The sequence below is a fragment of the Maniola jurtina genome, chromosome 3 (genome assembly GCF_905333055.1).
Source record: "Maniola jurtina chromosome 3, ilManJurt1.1, whole genome shotgun sequence".
NCBI lineage: Eukaryota > Metazoa > Arthropoda > Insecta > Lepidoptera > Nymphalidae > Maniola > Maniola jurtina.
The window spans coordinates 320,586-339,789 of record NC_060031.1 but is presented as its reverse complement, the minus strand read 5'-3'; the positions used below and the strand labels follow the sequence as shown (position 1 = coordinate 339,789).

Below are 19,204 nucleotides of genomic sequence, written 5' to 3'. Positions count from 1 at the left end.
TAATACTTCTGTTATTATTATTCGTATCGGTTAGGTAACTCTGTGATTAATTCTAAGTAATCTTATAATACATGCTGCTTGTTACATCTCAAAATATCTTTATCGAAATGAAAGCAATTCCAGATTGAATGAACGTGTAATAAGTTGTCATGTGAACGAGTTAATTTACATAAATTGGAATTGTATAATGGAATTACGTTACAATGGCATACATAAACAGTGATTTATTATTATTTGATCATACTACGAACACTGCGAAGTTACCGTTCACAATAGTTGTGAAAATTGTAAAACCATGAAATCATTTATCTTTACAAAAGATGTAAGAAAAAAGAATACGATTTGTTTACCTATAATATTTACTTTACTTGAGTATAACATCTATTATACGTTGAAATCTTGCAACAATGTTGTTACTTTACATAATAGTTCATAAGTACTTAGAAAGAGCTTGAAAGCATTATTTTGCTTAATGGAAAACTCATTTTTTCTCGAACATAATATTAAAATCTTTCATTGCATTTTCTTTTTTTATTTATGTATATTCTAAATACTTTTCCTGAGAACTTTCAAAGAAGCTTTTATATTATTTATTCACGATGTAGCATCTGCTCGACCTAGTTTCGGGATAAAGCTCGTATCCAATAGAAACTGCGAAATACGACAACCTGAGGCATGCCGCGTTGATAGGTATATTTGGTCGGATTGCTTGCGAAACTGAAAGTGTTTTGATTTTTTATTTACCCTAATCATATGTACATACCTACTTACTTAAAAATATCTTAAAAAAATAATTACTTACATTAAAAACCCGGTCAAACGCGACTCAGACTCGCACAAAAAGCTCAAGGGACTTCAAACAATCCTATAATATCTCAATGCAACTCGCTCACTGTTTCTTCCAGCTCGATGATCTGTCAGATTTGTGCTCAGAATCACACTACAAGCTCTTCACATAGATACAAGTGTCAAAGTAAAGAAACAAGCTTCCAACACTGTCGACAATACGAGAATCCTATATACATAGTACAGTCAGCAACAGAGCTAGGTCAGTACCTACTGGCGGGTGCAAACATGCTTTGTTGCTGACTGTACCTACTCTGTGAGCGAGTGACAACGGCATCCCTTTGTGAATGCGCAAGAAAAACGACTGAACGATTCCTCCGATGAGATTTTCCCTCTCGAGCGTATTTTCCTCTCGTCTGTGAAGTGTGTCAAGAGGGCCGAGAGGGACTAATGGCCGGGACGTGCCGGCCGTCTGTCCGTGTTATCGTCCTGCCCTACACTAAAGAATGGCAACTTGGCGCGTTCACTGCGGTTGATAATACCGTGTATGTGTGAAAACTGAAAAGCTTCTTGCAGTTTTCTCTCTTTTTTAATCAAAAAACCGGCCAAGTGCGAGTCAGATTCGCGCACCGAGGGTTCCGTGCTCGGGTATTTTTTCCGATATTTTACACGATAAATCAAAAACTATTATGCATAAAAATAAATAAAAATCTGTTTTAGAATGTACAGGTAAAGCCCTTTCATATGATACCCCACCACGGTAATATTATGTATAATATTACCGTGACCCCACTTTGTATACTATCTTACTTTGCAAATTGAAAATACTAATTATATTATTGGTTTATTCATGAACACATTTTAATTTTTTTTGTGATGCGACCACAAATTGACGGTTTTCGGATTTTTTCCTTTACTTGTGTTATAAGAGTTAAGTCTTACCTACGAGTACCTACCTGCTAAATTTCATGATTCTAGGTCAACGGGAAGTATCCTATAGGTTTTCTTGATAGACACGACAGATGGACAGACGGACAGACATACAAACAGACAGCAGAGTGACATTAATAGGGCTCCGTTTTTACCCTTTGGGTGCGCAACCTAAAAAACAACCGTCAACTTTTCTATGCACTTCGAAATACAAATATAAATTTTTAACAATTTCCGTCCTAACGTTACAACTTTGTCAGTCAAGTTTTCCCGTAGTCCTGTAGATACCAAAAGCGTAGAACCGCTATTCGGGTTGAAAAAAGTTTTGCGCATACAAGTTCAACAATCCATTACGAAACCTTGATCAGGCCTAGTGCCTGATCAGCAATGTATGTGATACAGAGCGATACATCGTAGAGTCTGTGAGGGTGCAGGTCTGATACAGGGTGACACGGGCGATCGATACCGCCCGCCCCCGCTGTCCTCGAATTTATACTTGTTTTGATTCGGTAGCTTTTTGTTCTACTACGCCTACGTTTGCGAACTTTTGCATGACTAGTCTTTGTGCATTGGAGCATGGTTCTATGAATATAGGTAATATTTCAGAAACATGACTTCGTTCTATAATTCAACCTAGTATCCTGTATCCAAGTACCTACTAGGTAAGCACAGGTATACCTACTTATTCGTGCTAGACCTCTTTCACCATACTACCACAGATCTTATACCACGTATCTTCCAGGCAAGCGCTCTCCAACCTAGATCTCGTCATTGCTTTTTACTAAGCACTAGCTGATGTCCGCGACTTCGTCCGCGTAGATTTAGGTTTTTGAAAAATCCCGTCTTTGATTTTGCAGGATAAAAATTAGCCTATGTTACTCTCCATGTCTTTAACTATCCTCTTGCAAATAATTACGTCGATCTGTTTCTCCATTGCGACATGATTGAAGGACAAACCACCAAACCAACAAACAAACACATTTTCGCATTTATAGTATGGATAGAAAAAAATGTTGCACAAGTAAATCTAAAAACTAAAATGACTAAGAAATAGGTAAGCAGAGTATAGGTACTTTACATAGATACTTCTATTTTTTTTTTTTCAAAAAGTTGGCTAAACCTGATTGACCCTTCGGTGAAAGTAAATATGCCGCTTTGAAAGCCACCTTAGACAGGTTGCAGTCGCCCATCGCTGAAGTCACACGGTGTGTTTGTCCGAGCCTTAGAGTATGAGAACGTGTGAATCATTAGATGTTTTCATTCCTCGATATGATATAACGAAGCATCGATACGAGACGATTGTGTTTCATATACTTATCTTGAATCGTTACCGCATCTAGTAATAGTTGATGCCTGCGACTTCGTCCACGAGGATTTAGGTTTCTAAAAATCCAGTGGAAATTCTTTGATTTTCTGGGATAAAAAGGAGCCTATGTCACTCTCCAGGTCTCTAATTATACCCATGCAAAAAATCACATCGATCCGACGTGATTGTAGGACAAACTTACAAGTCAAGTAACCACACAACAAACGAACACACTTTCGCATTCATAACAAGGGTAGTGATAGTGATCTACTTAAGGACGTATTTGCACACTTGTATAGATTTTCGGTACGCTTTGTGGCTAAAATATACTAAGTAAATTGGAACTACAGATTGCTAAAAATAGATTGGTCCTTTATCTCCAGAGATCGAGTAATTTTTTGATAAATTCATTAATTTTGATACTATAAGAACGATTTTCCTTCACCTCTTCCACGCAGAATTAACGATTTAGGGTCAAGTTTAGGTACATTTTTCTCAGTTTACGTACGGATTTTATTCTTCTAATAAATATTTTCCGTTAGCACATAATGTGTACCTCAAAATGTGAGATTATTATATTAATAGTATTATAAAAATAAATAAAAACATCGTGTATAAATTTTTCACGTATTTTGCTTCAACCGCAAACCTTAATACAGTGCACTAAGGGTTATTTTGATATTGGGCAGGCAATGGTATGATTTCAAAATTATATCAGTCAGCGGCTAGCCGCCTTCGTGGGTGGTCTCTGCGTCGGTTGCTATAATTTTTTGATGTGGAAAAGATCGCTGTACGAACACAAAATAGTTCGACAAAACCCTAACTGATATTTATAGGTACTTATTCCGTGATTGTGCTGATATTTTGGCAAGGTAAGATAATAATGATAATATTATGTACCTATTATCACATTTTATCGTTAGCTGGATTTTTTTCTTGAGCATGATAGTGATCTGATAGTGAACTTCGAAGGCTGCGACAGGAACTTGAAGACTAGAAGAACTAGATGTGTCCAGTTTGGGCTCGTTTTCTTAGTCATGACGAGATCTTACCTCCGGATTTGTGGAGTGACCTGATGGTATACCTCGAAAGTCACTATTGGAACTCGGAGACGAATAGAGCTAGGTGTTTCGAGTTTGGGCTCATTTTCTTAGTCATGATGAGATCTTACCTCCGGATTTGTGGAGTGACCTGATGGTATACCTCGGAAGTCACTATTGGAACTCGGAGACGAATAGAGCTAGGTGTTTCGAGTTTGGGCTCATTTTCTTAGTCATGATGAGATCTTACCTCCGGATTTGTGGAGTGACCTGATGGTATACCTCGAAAGTCACTATTGGAACTCGGAGACGAATAGAGCTAGGTGTTTCGAGTTTGGGCTCATTTTCTTAGTCATGATGAGATCTTACCTCCGGATTTGTGGAGTGACCTGATGGTATACCTCGGAAGTCACTATTGGAACTCGGAGACGAATAGAGCTAGGTGTTTCGAGTTTGGGCTCATTTTCTTAGACATGATGAGATCTTACCTCCGGATTTGTGGAGTGACCTGATGGTATACCTCGGAAGTCACTATTGGAACTCGGAGACGAATAGAGCTAGGTGTTTCGAGTTTGGGCTCATTTTCTTAGACATGATGAGATCTTACCTCCGGATTTGTGGAGTGACCTGATGGTATACCTCGGAAGTCACTATTAGAACTCGGAGACGAATAGAGCTAGGTGTTTCGAGTTTGGGCTTATTTTCTTAGACATGATGAGATCTTACCTCCGGATTTGTGGAGTGACCTGATGGTATACCTCGGAAGTCACTATTGGAACTCGGAGACGAATAGAGCTAGGTGTTTCGAGTTTGGGCTCATTTTCTTAGTAATGATGAGATCTTACCTCCGGATTTGTGGAGTGACCTGATGGTATACCTCGGAAGTCACTATTGGAACTCGGAGACGAATAGAGCTAGATGTTTCGAGTTTGGGCTCATTTTCTTAGTCATGATGAGATCTTACCTCCGGATTTGTGGAGTGACCTGATGGTATACCTCGGAAGTCACTATTGGAACTCGGAGACGAATAGAGCTAGGTGTTTCGAGTTTGGGCTCATTTTCTTAGACATGATGAGATCTTACCTCCGGATTTGTGGAGTGACCTGATGGTATACCTCGGAAGTCACTATTGGAACTCGGAGACGAATAGAGCTAGGTGTTTCGAGTTTGGGCTCATTTTCTTAGTCATGATGAGATCTTACCTCCGGATTTGTGGAGTGACCTGATGGTATACCTCGGAAGTCACTATTGGAACTCGGAGACGAATAGAGCTAGGTGTTTCGAGTTTGGGCTCATTTTCTTAGTAATGATGAGATCTTACCTCCGGATTTGTGGAGTGACCTGATGGTATACCTCGGAAGTCACTATTGGAACTCGGAGACGAATAGAGCTAGGTGTTTCGAGTTTGGGCTCATTTTCTTAGTCATGATGAGATCTTACCTCCGGATTTGTGGAGTGACCTGATGGTATACCTCGGAAGTCACTATTGGAACTCGGAGACGAATAGAGCTAGGTGTTTCGAGTTTGGGCTCATTTTCTTAGTCATGATGAGATCTTACCTCCGGATTTGTGGAGTGACCTGATGGTATACCTCGGAAGTCACTATTGGAACTCGGAGACGAATAGAGCTAGGTGTTTCGAGTTTGGGCTCATTTTCTTAGTAATGATGAGATCTTACCTCCGGATTTGTGGAGTGACCTGATGGTATACCTCGGAAGTCACTATTGGAACTCGGAGACGAATAGAGCTAGGTGTTTCGAGTTTGGGCTCATTTTCTTAGTCATGATGAGATCTTACCTCCGGATTTGTGGAGTGACCTGATGGTATACCTCGGAAGTCACTATTGGAACTCGGAGACGAATAGAGCTAGGTGTTTCGAGTTTGGGCTCATTTTCTTAGTCATGATGAGATCTTACCTCCGGATTTGTGGAGTGACCTGATGGTATACCTCGGAAGTCACTATTGGAACTCGGAGACGAATAGAGCTAGGTGTTTCGAGTTTGGGCTCATTTTCTTAGTCATGATGAGATCTTACCTCCGGATTTGTGGAGTGACCTGATGGTATACCTCGGAAGTCACTATTGGAACTCGGAGACGAATAGAGCTAGGTGTTTCGAGTTTGGGCTCATTTTCTTAGTCATGATGAGATCTTACCTCCGGATTTGTGGAGTGACCTGATGGTATACCTCGGAAGTCACTATTGGAACTCGGAGACGAATAGAGCTAGGTGTTTCGAGTTTGGGCTCATTTTCTTAGTCATGATGAGATCTTACCTCCGGATTTGTGGAGTGACCTGATGGTATACCTCGGAAGTCACTATTGGAACTCGGAGACGAATAGAGCTAGGTGTTTCGAGTTTGGGCTCATTTTCTTAGTAATGATGAGATCTTACCTCCGGATTTGTGGAGTGACCTGATGGTATACCTCGGAAGTCACTATTGGAACTCGGAGACGAATAGAGCTAGGTGTTTCGAGTTTGGGCTCATTTTCTTAGTCATGATGAGATCTTACCTCCGGATTTGTGGAGTGACCTGATGGTATACCTCGGAAGTCACTATTGGAACTCGGAGACGAATAGAGCTAGGTGTTTCGAGTTTGGGCTCATTTTCTTAGTCATGATGAGATCTTACCTCCGGATTTGTGGAGTGACCTGATGGTATACCTCGGAAGTCACTATTGGAACTCGGAGACGAATAGAGCTAGGTGTTTCGAGTTTGGGCTCATTTTCTTAGTAATGATGAGATCTTACCTCCGGATTTGTGGAGTGACCTGATGGTATACCTCGGAAGTCACTATTGGAACTCGGAGACGAATAAAGCTAGCTGTTTCGAGTTCGGGCTCATTTTCTTAGTCATGATGAGATCTTACCTCCGGATTTGTGGAGTGACCTGATGGTATACCTCGGAAGTCACTATTGGAACTCGGAGACGAATAGAGCTAGGTGTTTCGAGTTTGCGCTCATTTTCTTAGTAATGATGAGATCTTACCTCCGGATTTGTGGAGTGACCTGATGGTATACCTCGGAAGTCACTATTGGAACTCGGAGACGAATAGAGCTAGGTGTTTCGAGTTTGGGCTCATTTTCTTAGTCATGATGAGATCTTACCTCCGGATTTGTGGAGTGACCTGATGGTATACCTCGGAAGTCACTATTGGAACTCGGAGACGAATAGAGCTAGGTGTTTCGAGTTTGGGCTCATTTTCTTAGTCATGATGAGATCTTACCTCCGGATTTGTGGAGTGACATGATGGTATACCTCGGAAGTCACTATTGGAACTCGGAGACGAATAGAGCTAGGTGTTTCGAGTTTGGGCTCATTTTCTTAGTAATGATGAGATCTTACCTCCGGATTTGTGGAGTGACCTGATGGTATACCTCGGAAGTCACTATTGGAACTCGGAGACGAATAGAGCTAGGTGTTTCGAGTTTGGGCTCATTTTCTTAGTCATGATGAGATCTTACCTCCGGATTTGTGGAGTGACCTGATGGTATACCTCGGAAGTCACTATTGGAACTCGGAGACGAATAGAGCTAGGTGTTTCGAGTTTGGGCTCATTTTCTTAGTCATGATGAGATCTTACCTCCGGATTTGTGGAGTGACCTGATGGTATACCTCGGAAGTCACTATTGGAACTCGGAGACGAATAGAGCTAGGTGTTTCGAGTTTGGGCTCATTTTCTTAGTAATGATGAGATCTTACCTCCGGATTTGTGGAGTGACCTGATGGTATACCTCGGAAGTCACTATTGGAACTCGGAGACGAATAGAGCTAGATGTTTCGAGTTTGGGCTCATTTTCTTAGTCATGATGAGATCTTACCTCCGGATTTGTGGAGTGACCTGATGGTATACCTCGGAAGTCACTATTGGAACTCGGAGACGAATAGAGCTAGGTGTTTCGAGTTTGGGCTCATTTTCTTAGTAATGATGAGATCTTACCTCCGGATTTGTGGAGTGACCTGATGGTATACCTCGGAAGTCACTATTGGAACTCGGAGACGAATAGAGCTAGATGTTTCGAGTTTGGGCTCATTTTCTTAGTCATGATGAGATCTTACCTCCGGATTTGTGGAGTGACCTGATCGTATACCTCGGAAGTCACTATTGGAACTCGGAGACGAATAGAGCTAGCTGTTTCGAGTTCGGGCTCATTTTCTTAGTCATGATGAGATCTTACCTCCAGATTTGTGGAGTGACCTGATGGTATACCTCGGAAGTCACTATTGGAACTCGGAGACGAATAGAGCTAGGTGTTTCGAGTTTGGGCTCATTTTCTTAGTCATGATGAGATCTTACCTCCGGATTTGTGGAGTGACCTGATAGTATACCTCGGAAGCCACTATTGGAACTCGGAGACGAATAGAGCTAGGTTTTTCGAGTTTGGGCTCATTTTCTTAGTCATGATGAGATCTTACCTCCGGATTTGTGGAGTGACCTGATGGTATACCTCGGAAGTCACTATTGGAACTCGGAGACGAATAGAGCTAGGTGTTTCGAGTTTGGGCTCATTTTCTTGGTCATGATGAGATGTTACCTCCGGATTCGTGAAGTGACCTGATGGTATACCTCGGATGTCACTATTGGAACTCGGAGACGAATAAAGCTAGCTGTTTCGAGTTCGGGCTCATTTTCTTAGTCATGATGAGATCTTACCTCCGGATTTGTGGAGTGACCTGATGGTATACCTCGGAAGTCACTATTGGAACTTACAAAACGAGCTCAAACTCATAACATCTAACTCTACTCGACTCGAAAGTCCAATAGTGGCTTTTGAAGTATACCTTCAGAGCACTCCAACAAGTTTCAAGGTATAATCTCGTCATAACTAACAAAACGAGCCCAAACTCGAAACACCTAGCTCTATTCGTCTCCGAGTTCCAATAGTGACTTTCGAGGTATACCATCAGGTCACTCCACAAATCCGGAGGTAAGATCTCATCATGACTAAGAAAATGAGCCCAAACTCGAAACACCTAGCTCTATTCGTCTCCGAGTTCCAATAGTGACTTCCGAGGTATACCATCAGGTCACTCCACAAATCCGGAGGTAAGATCTCATCGTGACTAAGAAAATGAGCTCAAACTCGAAACACCTAGCTCTATTCGTCTCCGAGTTCCAATAGTGACTTCCGAGGTATACCATCAGGTCACTCCACAAATCCGGAGGTAAGATCTCTTCATGACTAAGAAAATGAGCCCAAACTCGAAACACCTAGCTCTATTCGTCTCCGAGTTCCAATAGTGACTTCCGATGATACCATCAGGTCACTCCACAAATCCGGAGGTAAGATCTCATCATGACTAAGAAAATGAGTCCAAACTCGAAACACTTAGCTCTATTCGTCTTCGAGTTCCAATAGTGACTTCCAAAGTATACCATCAGGTCACTCCACAAATCCGGAGGTAAGATCTCATCATGACTAATAAAATGAGCCCAAACTCGAAACACCTAGCTCTATTCGTCTCCGAGTTCCAATAGTGACTTTCGAGGTATACCATCAGGTCACTCCACAAATCCGGAGGTAAGATCTCATCATGACTAAGAAAATGAGCCCAAACTCGAAACACCTAGCTCTATTCGTCTCCGAGTTCCAATAGTGACTTCCGAGGTATACCATCAGGTCACTCCACAAATCCGGAGGTAAGATCTCATCATGACTAAGAAAATGAGCCCAAACTCGAAACACCTAGCTCTATTCGTCTCCGAGTTCCAATAGTGACTTCCGAGGTGTACCATCAGGTCACTCCACAAATCCGGAGGTAAGATCTCTTCATGACTAAGAAAATGAGCCCAAACTCGAAACACCTAGCTCTATTCGTCTCCGAGTTCCAATAGTGACTTCCGAGGATACCATCAGGTCACTCCACAAATCCGGAGGTAAGATCTCATCATGACTAAGAAAATGAGTCCAAACTTGAAACACCTAGCTCTATTCGTCTCCGAGTTCCAATAGTGACTTCCAAAGTATACCATCAGGTCACTCCACAAATCCGGAGGTAAGATCTCATCATGACTAAGAAAATGAGCCCAAACTCGAAACACCTAGCTCTATTCGTCTCCGAGTTCCAATAGTGACTTCCAAAGTATACCATCAGGTCACTCCACAAATCCGGAGGTAAGATCTCATCATTACTAAGAAAATGAGCCCAAACTCGAAACACCTAGCTCTATTCGTCTCCGAGTTCCAATAGTGACTTTCGAGGTATACCATCAGGTCACTCCACAAATCCGGAGGTAAGATCTCATCATGACTAAGAAAATGAGCCCAAACTCGAAACACCTAGCTCTATTCGTCTCCGAGTTCCAATAGTGACTTCCGAGGTATACCATCAGGTCACTCCACAAATCCGGAGGTAAGATCTCATCATGACTAAGAAAATGAGCCCAAACTCGAAACACCTAGCTCTATTCGTCTCCGAGTTCCAATAGTGACTTCCGAGGTGTACCATCAGGTCACTCCACAAATCCGGAGGTAAGATCTCTTCATGACTAAGAAAATGAGCCCAAACTCGAAACACCTAGCTCTATTCGTCTCCGAGTTCCAATAGTGACTTCCGAGGATACCATCAGGTCACTCCACAAATCCGGAGGTAAGATCTCATCATGACTAAGAAAATGAGTCCAAACTTGAAACACCTAGCTCTATTCGTCTTCGAGTTCCAATAGTGACTTCCAAAGTATACCATCAGGTCACTCCACAAATCCGGAGGTAAGATCTCATCATGACTAAGAAAATGAGCCCAAACTCGAAACACCTAGCTCTAGTCGTCTCCGAGTTCCAATAGTGACTTTAGAGGTATACCATCAGGTCACTCCACAAATCCGGAGGTAAGATCTCATCATGACTAAGAAAATGAGCCCAAACTCGAAACACCTAGCTCTATTCGTCTCCGAGTTCCAATAGTGACTTTCGAGGTATACCATCAGGTCACTCCACAAATCCGGAGGTAAGATCTCATCATGACTAAGAAAATGAGCCCAAACTCGAAACACCTAGCTCTATTCGTCTCCGAGTTCCAATAGTGACTTCCGAGGTATACCATCAGGTCACTCCACAAATCCGGAGGTAAGATCTCATCATGACTAAGAAAATGAGCCCAAACTCGAAACACCTAGCTCTATTCGTCTCTGAGTTCCAGTAGTAGGTTCCAAAGTATGCAATTTCATCAAGTCGGGAGGTAATGTAATGCTATCCTTCTCAGATTATTTTAGTCATAGTAGGAGCTCATAATTTCATAAGCATGGAAATGTTGTTCATTGCCAAGAAGTCATGGTGAAATATTTCATCATCAGACCCTTAGTCTGTAGGCACTGTTCTACTTACTGTATTATTGTCAAGATACATATTTAAAAAAAAAACTGTTAAAAAAAAATAGATGACCAAATATAAAATAAAATAAAAATATCAAAGTATCAAAATCAAGTCGATTCACTCATTTTGACGCAGCTGTGTGCGTGTGGGCAGTGTACTTATGTAGTAGTGCAATTTTGATACCTATTCATTTTGCAAAGACGTCCTTAAAGATAGGTATAGTTTTTAGTTTACAATAATGATCGATAATCGGGTGGATTGAAACAGCAATCAATCACGCAAGGCAGTCAGTTTTTGATTTACAATAATACAGTTTGACAAAATTGTTGGTTCTACTCATAGACTTACAATTTTTTCGCTAAACAAATTCAACGTAAAACTATTCCAGTGTCAGTTTAACTAAACTAGCTTATTGCGACTTTGTCCGTGTGAACTATACAAATTTCAAATCCCTATTTTAGGGGTTGAATTTTTAAAAATCCTTTCTTAGCGGATGGCCACTTCGTTCTGTCGCGTACTACAGGCTCGCTATAGGTCTCGTGTAGAGATTTCCACACTCCACGCTCGCTTGTACCTAGCGGTTCGCTGCGGCCAGTTTGATGTAGGAACATCATAATTTAATCATCAATTAATTACCTAATCAACGTGGAGTAGGCTGAATTCACCAGCGGTGGCGGAATTGGAAAATTACCGAGCCTTGGTCGTTAATGTGCTTGTGATTGCACAACGTCCTGCCGATCGTCAGTCGTCATGTCCTCAGCTTACTGCCGGGATACTAAATAACTGACTAACCTGCCGTAAAAATAAAACCACTGAAAGATTTTTTTAGGGTTCCGTATCAGAAGGGTGCCAACGGGACCCTACTGGTTGAAATCTATAGAGCGCACTTTTAATTTGCTGGTGATTTGCTTAGACTTAAGTTTCAGTTAAAACGTGACAGATCTATTTATTTATTTATTTATTTATTTATTCAAAGGTACACACAACAGGTTGTAACTAAAAATGGTCCAAACATAAAAACAAAAGATCCTAATCTAAGTGACAACCCCTAATAGGTGTACACAGCAATACTATACCTAAATAAAATATACATTACACAAGATACACACAGAATTTTTAACATGAAGGCTTAAAAAATTTACAATAATATTTACAATATAAAGTGGTTACTACATGAGATTAAGTATTTAAATGACAAATATGCATAGAAATTAAATCTTATATATATACGAACAGTATTTAAAAAATAAAGATGAAAGAAGAATGTTACGACAAAAGTTGATGAATTTCTCTTTTAAATTTATTAAAATTATTGTTAAAAATGTCAATATTATGATTTAATGTGAAAAGATCATTATACAGGCGACACATACGAACAACTGGATTATAGAAGGAAGTATTATTCTTGTAAACATTAAGGACAAAAGGTCTAGGGTTTCTTAATCGGACATTAAAATTAATATTAATCAAAGATAGTAATACGGGAGAATCTATTTTGGAGTGAATAATCCTATGTAAAGATATCAAATGGTAATACTTCCGACGAAATTCTAGAGTTTTCAACCCAAAGTGTTTTAGTCTGTCATGGTAAGGTGTGCGTCTATGGCCGAAGTGATAGCGAAAAGATAAGATTCGTATGAATTTCCTTTGTACGCTTTCTAAGCGATCACAGTGAACTGCGTAGTACGGAGACCATATTACAGAGTTATATTCCATTATACTCCGAACCATGGCTTGGTAAAGATGTATCGAACTAGAAGGCTTTTTAAAATTCTTCGTCGATCTTAAGATGAATCCAACCAATTTGTTACATTTGGCAATTATATATTCGTAATGGTCTCTAAACGTCAATTTATCATCGAATATGACACCCAGATCCTTTGCCGATGTCTTTTTAGTGAGAGTTTGGCTTTTCAAAGAGTAATTAAATGTAATCTATGCCAGTGATATAACGTTGTCTCGTTTTAACAGTATCTTCAGTCTAAGCTAAGTCAAAGTGCGATCTATAAATCTAAGTAGGTACCTATCTCGTGAACCGTAATAGATAGATAGTTTAATGTTATCATTTTCACAGAATGTGTATTTCGTGTATGTCGCTTGCTGCATGTTGTACCATACAGATTTACCTTTTTCTACGGATTATAGCTAATTAAGGTTTTTATTCCTTTGATATCATGGACTTCCGCAAAGGAACGCCTTCTTCTATACAACGATTGATACCAAATCGGTGTAGAGTACCTAGAGCCAATGCCTGTGGCCGACATTGACTCGACCGGCGCGGCCTCGACATGACCGTCTCGTTCAAGTTCACCCACCACAAGTGCCTCTCGACCGATCCAATCCTATTCCAAAAGAAAAACAACTCCCATCCTATGTGCAAATAAAACTTTTTCTCTTTGCTCTGCTGAATATATTGAAGTAGAAAACTGAATAAGTTTTTATTGCAATGTAGGTTAGGTAGAATGACTTAAAACTTGTCAAGTGTAAGTAAGTAAGGATCATGCTTAAAACTTCTCAAGTGTGAGTCGGACCTTCGGACACGAAGGGTTCCGTACCATCATTTAAAAAAATAACAATTTTTCTTCTTTCTTGATCGTGGAATCAAATCTAGACGCTTTTGTAGCAAATTAACTACAAACTAAAGACCATTTTAGAATTTACCCAATAAAAAATAGGTACGTATTAAATGGACTAGGTAACGTTAGGCACGTAATATAAGAATCGAATCGAAGAAGAGAGTAATTGAACTATTGTTAAAATGCTCGTTCTGGATTCATTAACCTCAAAATCGTTCAATCATGAAAGGGCGTTCACTTACCTACTCCCACTTCACCGGGGAGTGATGAGGAGCGAGGGAGGGAATGAGGAGGACGGGTGATCTAATTCTGCTAAATGATTGCCTCCTCCAGTGATAGCGTCTTGTGGATAGCCACTTAGCCAAACTATTAGGTTTAGGCTCGGTCACGTAGATCCTAATTAGTCATTTGACGCAATTTTAACTAGAGCCATAGATAAACATCATTATTCACTATGTAGAAGAGACATGGCTTCATAAGGGAAAGGTTCGCGGTTCGATTCCTGACTAGGTCTAGGAAAACTACATTATTAACCCATTTCAAAAAGGGGCATTTTCTGGGCAGACCCGCTCTACCTTAGGCTGCATCATTTCCTGCTTGGTGTGACTGCAGCCAAGCGCAAGCCCATTTAGTTATTATAAAAAAAAATAACACCGTTAAAAATCTGAGCCTCAAATACTGGATATGGGTGGGTTATGTAAATTCCAATTTATTTGAAAGCTTTCATGTAATGCCTATCTTTTACCAGATGTAGGTATAGGTACAGTCAATAATAAAGCTAGGTTTGCACCCGCCTATAGTCGCTAAGTATTGGCGGGTGCAAACCTAGTTTTGTTGCTGACTGTACATAGATGCGTGAAGAGCAATAGAGATCCGTTATTACTTATTACGTTATAGTAGGTTCTATAGCGGTATATGTAGAGCCTTTGTTACGAGTGCCCCTTCCCAAGTTAGTGAAGAGGTCCTCGCCAGGCGACCTCCCTCGAGGGCTGGGATCGCAGAGGTCGAGTCAATGTCGACACTCGATACTCGATGCTGTAACGCTTCGGGAAGCGCAGCATTGACCTCAGTGATTGCGTTGGTAGGAAACCTTCTCATCTACACTAATATGTGATCGTTATCTTCATGATCAACTTATCGCTGGCCCACTACTGAGCACGCGTTTCATGAACGGGGTTCAGCCATAGTCCGAAACGCTGGCCAAATCATCGGATCTACAAATTCCTAGGCCGGCAACGCATTACTGGTTCCTCTGGTGCTGTTCCCGCCTGCTCGTTTGCTCCTTATTTTCTTATTTTTAAAAATTGGTAGAGTCGCTCACCTTTGAGATCATTACGGAGAACTCTCAGGCATGCAGGTTTCCTGACGAGGTTGTCCTTTATCGATAAAAATTACAGGTGCGTAACCGGGATCGAACAGCTGACCTTCCCAATAGGAGACGGACATCTTGACTACTCTTATCATGGCCTTCTTTACGGCGCTATTTTCAAAAATTCGTTCACGTTAGCCTGTAATCTGCAAACAGTTTTTTTGCTGGCCGCGCATTCCGCAGCATGGCCGTGGCAGCCAATCTGGTCGATCCTTCGCGTCCTATTGCATGCATTGGATGATCGGATTACTTAGGATTGCTGCCGCAACTTGACTGCCGCAACCGAGCTGCCTAAAGCAGGCTACTCACACACCTGTCGCGGGGATAATTTGTCGTACGACGGAAGGGGTAATTTAGAATTTTTCGCTACACAGTACACACAAGCCTTCAGTGTGCGAGTAAACGTCTCGCAGACACGTGTGTTGAGTATGGCACCAGTATTATCGAAATCCCAAAGGAAAAAAAGATAAGTTTCAGAAATTGCCCCCATCTTATTACACACACGACCGTGTGGCGGGGCGGCGAGGAGGATCTAGGGAGCTAGTGAAGTATATCTCTTTAGTAGGTAGATTAATGACAGAGACGGCGTTGGTATAAACATCTTTATTATGTGAAGGCGTATGATCTGCAGACTTAGTGCTAACAATACCAAAAAAATCTTAAAGATACATAACCTACATAATTTTGCATCGCCTTTCTTTCGATTCGAAGCATAAGCAACCTTCATATTACACTCGGAAGGTTTTGCGCTCCTGTCACCCTGCTGATGGAACAATCCAGGAAATTGCTGACTTTGAAATTGGAAACATAATAATTAAGGAGGTCATTTTGGGTCAAATCCCTAGATTGCCCCTGCGGCAGATGTGTGAGTAGCCTTCTTTAGAGTTTACAGATTTTCTCTCTCGTGATAATCTCGAGCGCCGCTGCCTCGGTAATGTCATTTTCGCGCTTAATTTTCAGCCCAGACGCCGACGTTGCTCGTTTCCTTATTTTGCCGCTTTTTACTTCTTTTTGAAACCATTTTTAATATTACATGTTTACTAATTTTTCACAATTTTCGCGGCATTTCCTCACTGAACGAATAACGGACTTATATTTTAGAGGAGGTGTTTGTTTAATAAAGCAGGTAATTTTAGGTAGGTATTTGATAAGATAAGAGAAGTAACTCTAGTGCGTTGGCCATACAATGGTAATTTGACATTGTTAGTACTTAAACACTAAGGAATTAGTGACAACATACTTAATCTCTATGCTCCATTCCATCAGCCGGTATGCGTCCACAGCTGGACATAGGCCTTTCCGAGAGCGCGCCACCAAACATGGTCCTCCGCCTTCCTCATCCACCCGCTCCCCGCCACCTTCTTCAGGTGATCGGTCCTATAGTAGGTACTTAACAAAATTAAAAGGAATCTAGTAATTTGCATGAGTTTCCCCACCAGAGAACCATCCATTTTATCAGCTTTCATGCGCAGGATGCTGTTTCTGCTTCCACGATCCAGAAACGATCTAAAATAGCTGATAATTCCAAAATACAATAACGGCAAGTTACGTGATTCGCCTGCGTAACAGACTAGCTGCAGAGTTGACGTTGCACACCGCTCACGCTTGACCGCCCGTCCGTGTTACTGATGAGCTATTTTTATAGATATACGAACTCTTTCAAGTAATTTATCAACTAGATTACGTACATTATTATCATGATGTTTTTTTAAGATTCCGTGACTTCTGAAATGTTTAAATTAAGTATGAAATGGATATTAATAATCGATCAAGTGCGAGTAAGACTCGCGCAGCGAGGGTTCCGTACATTTTCGACATTTTGCACGATAAATCAAAAACTATTATGCATAAAAAAAAATCAGTTTTAAAAATTAAAATGTACACCTGTACAGCCCTTGCGTATGATGTACCCCACTTGATACAGTAATCTTAATTTGAAAGTTGAAAATACTAATTATTTGTTCATGAACACATTTTCTTTGTAATGTAAATTCACTGGTTTCGGTTTTTTTCCTTTCCTTGTGCTATAAGACGAGTTTTTCTTGACAGACAGACAGGCATAAAGAGAGACAGACAAACAACGAACTGATCCTATAAATAACCCTTGTTTATAGGATTAGTTCGTTGTCTGTCTGTCCTTTTTTTCTTTTCAGGTACGGAACTCTAAAAATATCTTTCTACCAATGAATAGTGAACAATGATAGCGCGGACAGCTCTTTAGATCATTAATACCTAATTATGTTTTTTTTAAATCATTTCAGGTCCCTTGCCGGCGAATATCACGAGTGCCGACTTGGGGTTAAAAGAAGGTAAATATACTTACATTTTTACAAAAATTATTAGTTACATGGAGTTTTACGCTACCAAAGACGAAGACAGGTGATAATATCTACTGATGATTACCAACATACCAAAAAAGGGGAAATAATTAAAAAATCCTTATTTTTAAAAGTTCGCAATGTATTGCAGATATAACATCTGACTGACGGTAGAGATCAACGAAGGTTGCGTAAATAGGTGCCGTGGGGTCAATGTCACGTTGTAGGCGGGACATCGACCACTAGTTTTGTACGCTATACATTATCGGTTTGAAAAATACTAAATAACTAAAACTAAAAAATTAGGCAAATGGTTATTAGTATTGGATTGTGTTTAGGTAGTAGTTATAATAATAGTGTTAAATTTCCGTTAGTTAAAAAATTATATCTTGTATATAAAAAAACTTGTAGGTACTTAATAGGTAATTTTTACCTAATAACAAGATGAGTAACCAAACCTTGTCAACCTGTTTGTCCCAAGAAAATGTTTTCGCGATGACTGGTCAAAAACACACAGCTTTTGCTGGTACGCGATCTTCATTGCTGAACATGTCTGGCCCAGTGGCCATTGGTTCTGTGACAGATATGGCCTGCTACTTTGGCTTGCTAATTCGTTGAGCTATTTCGGTCCAGTTCACTAATATTTTGGTATATTTTTCCAGGAAGCTGCGCTCTAGGCGACGTGGTGTACATGCCAGGGGACGAGTTCCCGGGGAGCGGCCCGTGCGAGAAGTGCAGCTGCGCGCACGGCGAGGTGCAGTGCGCCAAGCAGCGCTGCGAGCCGCGGCCGGGCTGCAAGGCGGTGCACCGGCCCGACCACTGCTGCCCCACGTACCAATGTGGTGAGTCATCATCATCAATCTTTCTTGCAGAAACTTCCCACGTCACTGTCTCGTGCCACTGCCGTCCAGTGCTCCCTGCGACTCGTTCGATATTTCCACCGGGTCAACCGGGTCGGACAGGGTCTTCCAAACGATGTGCTTTGCGGTGTGAGATCGCCATTCCAGCACCTTGGGACCCCATCGTCTTTCAGTTTTTTAAACTTTGTGCTCTGCCCATTGCCATTTCAGCTTCGCAACCCGTTCGGCTATGTCGGTTATTCTGGTTTTCCTACCAGACTTCCTCATTTGTGATATTATGATCACGTAGCTCTCCCCATCGCCCCCGCTGAGTGTCTCTGAGCTTTATTATGAGGCCCATAGTTAGCGAACATATCTCGTCATCATAAATAGATGAATGATGAACCAACATGCACTTACACTGAATTAAAATAGCTGTCTTATACCCTCTACCCTATCATCTGTTTCATTAAAGTTTTCTGTTGTCATATTCCAGAATGCGAACAAGAAGGTCGCATCTACGGCAACGGGGAGAAGCTGGTGGACCCTATGGACCCGTGCCGCGTGTGCTACTGCCAGGGCGGCGAGGTGGTGTGCCGCCGCATCGCGTGCTTCGTGCGTGACGACTGCCGCCCGCGTCTGGTGCCGGGCCGCTGCTGCCCCGAGTACGACAACTGTCCCGTCAGAGGTAACGTCATCATCATCTACGGCAACGGGGTGAAGCTGGT

The 19,204-nt window shown here is 41.2% G+C and overlaps 1 protein-coding gene and 1 long non-coding RNA gene across 2 annotated transcripts in view; one reads left to right on the top strand and one right to left on the bottom strand.

Moving 5' to 3' along the window:
• The window catches only part of LOC123881079, a 283,317-nt gene that overhangs the window by 109,655 nt on the left and 154,458 nt on the right, over positions 1 to 19,204 (bottom strand). The window lies entirely within an intron of this gene.
• The window catches only part of LOC123881049 (probable GPI-anchored adhesin-like protein PGA55), a 73,937-nt gene that overhangs the window by 50,368 nt on the left and 4,365 nt on the right, over positions 1 to 19,204 (top strand). The window contains exons 3-5 of the mRNA XM_045929595.1: positions 17,581 to 17,628; positions 18,300 to 18,479; positions 18,973 to 19,164. Coding sequence (XP_045785551.1) covers positions 17,581 to 17,628; positions 18,300 to 18,479; positions 18,973 to 19,164 — 420 coding nt within the window. The remainder of the gene's footprint in view (positions 1 to 17,580; positions 17,629 to 18,299; positions 18,480 to 18,972; positions 19,165 to 19,204) is intronic.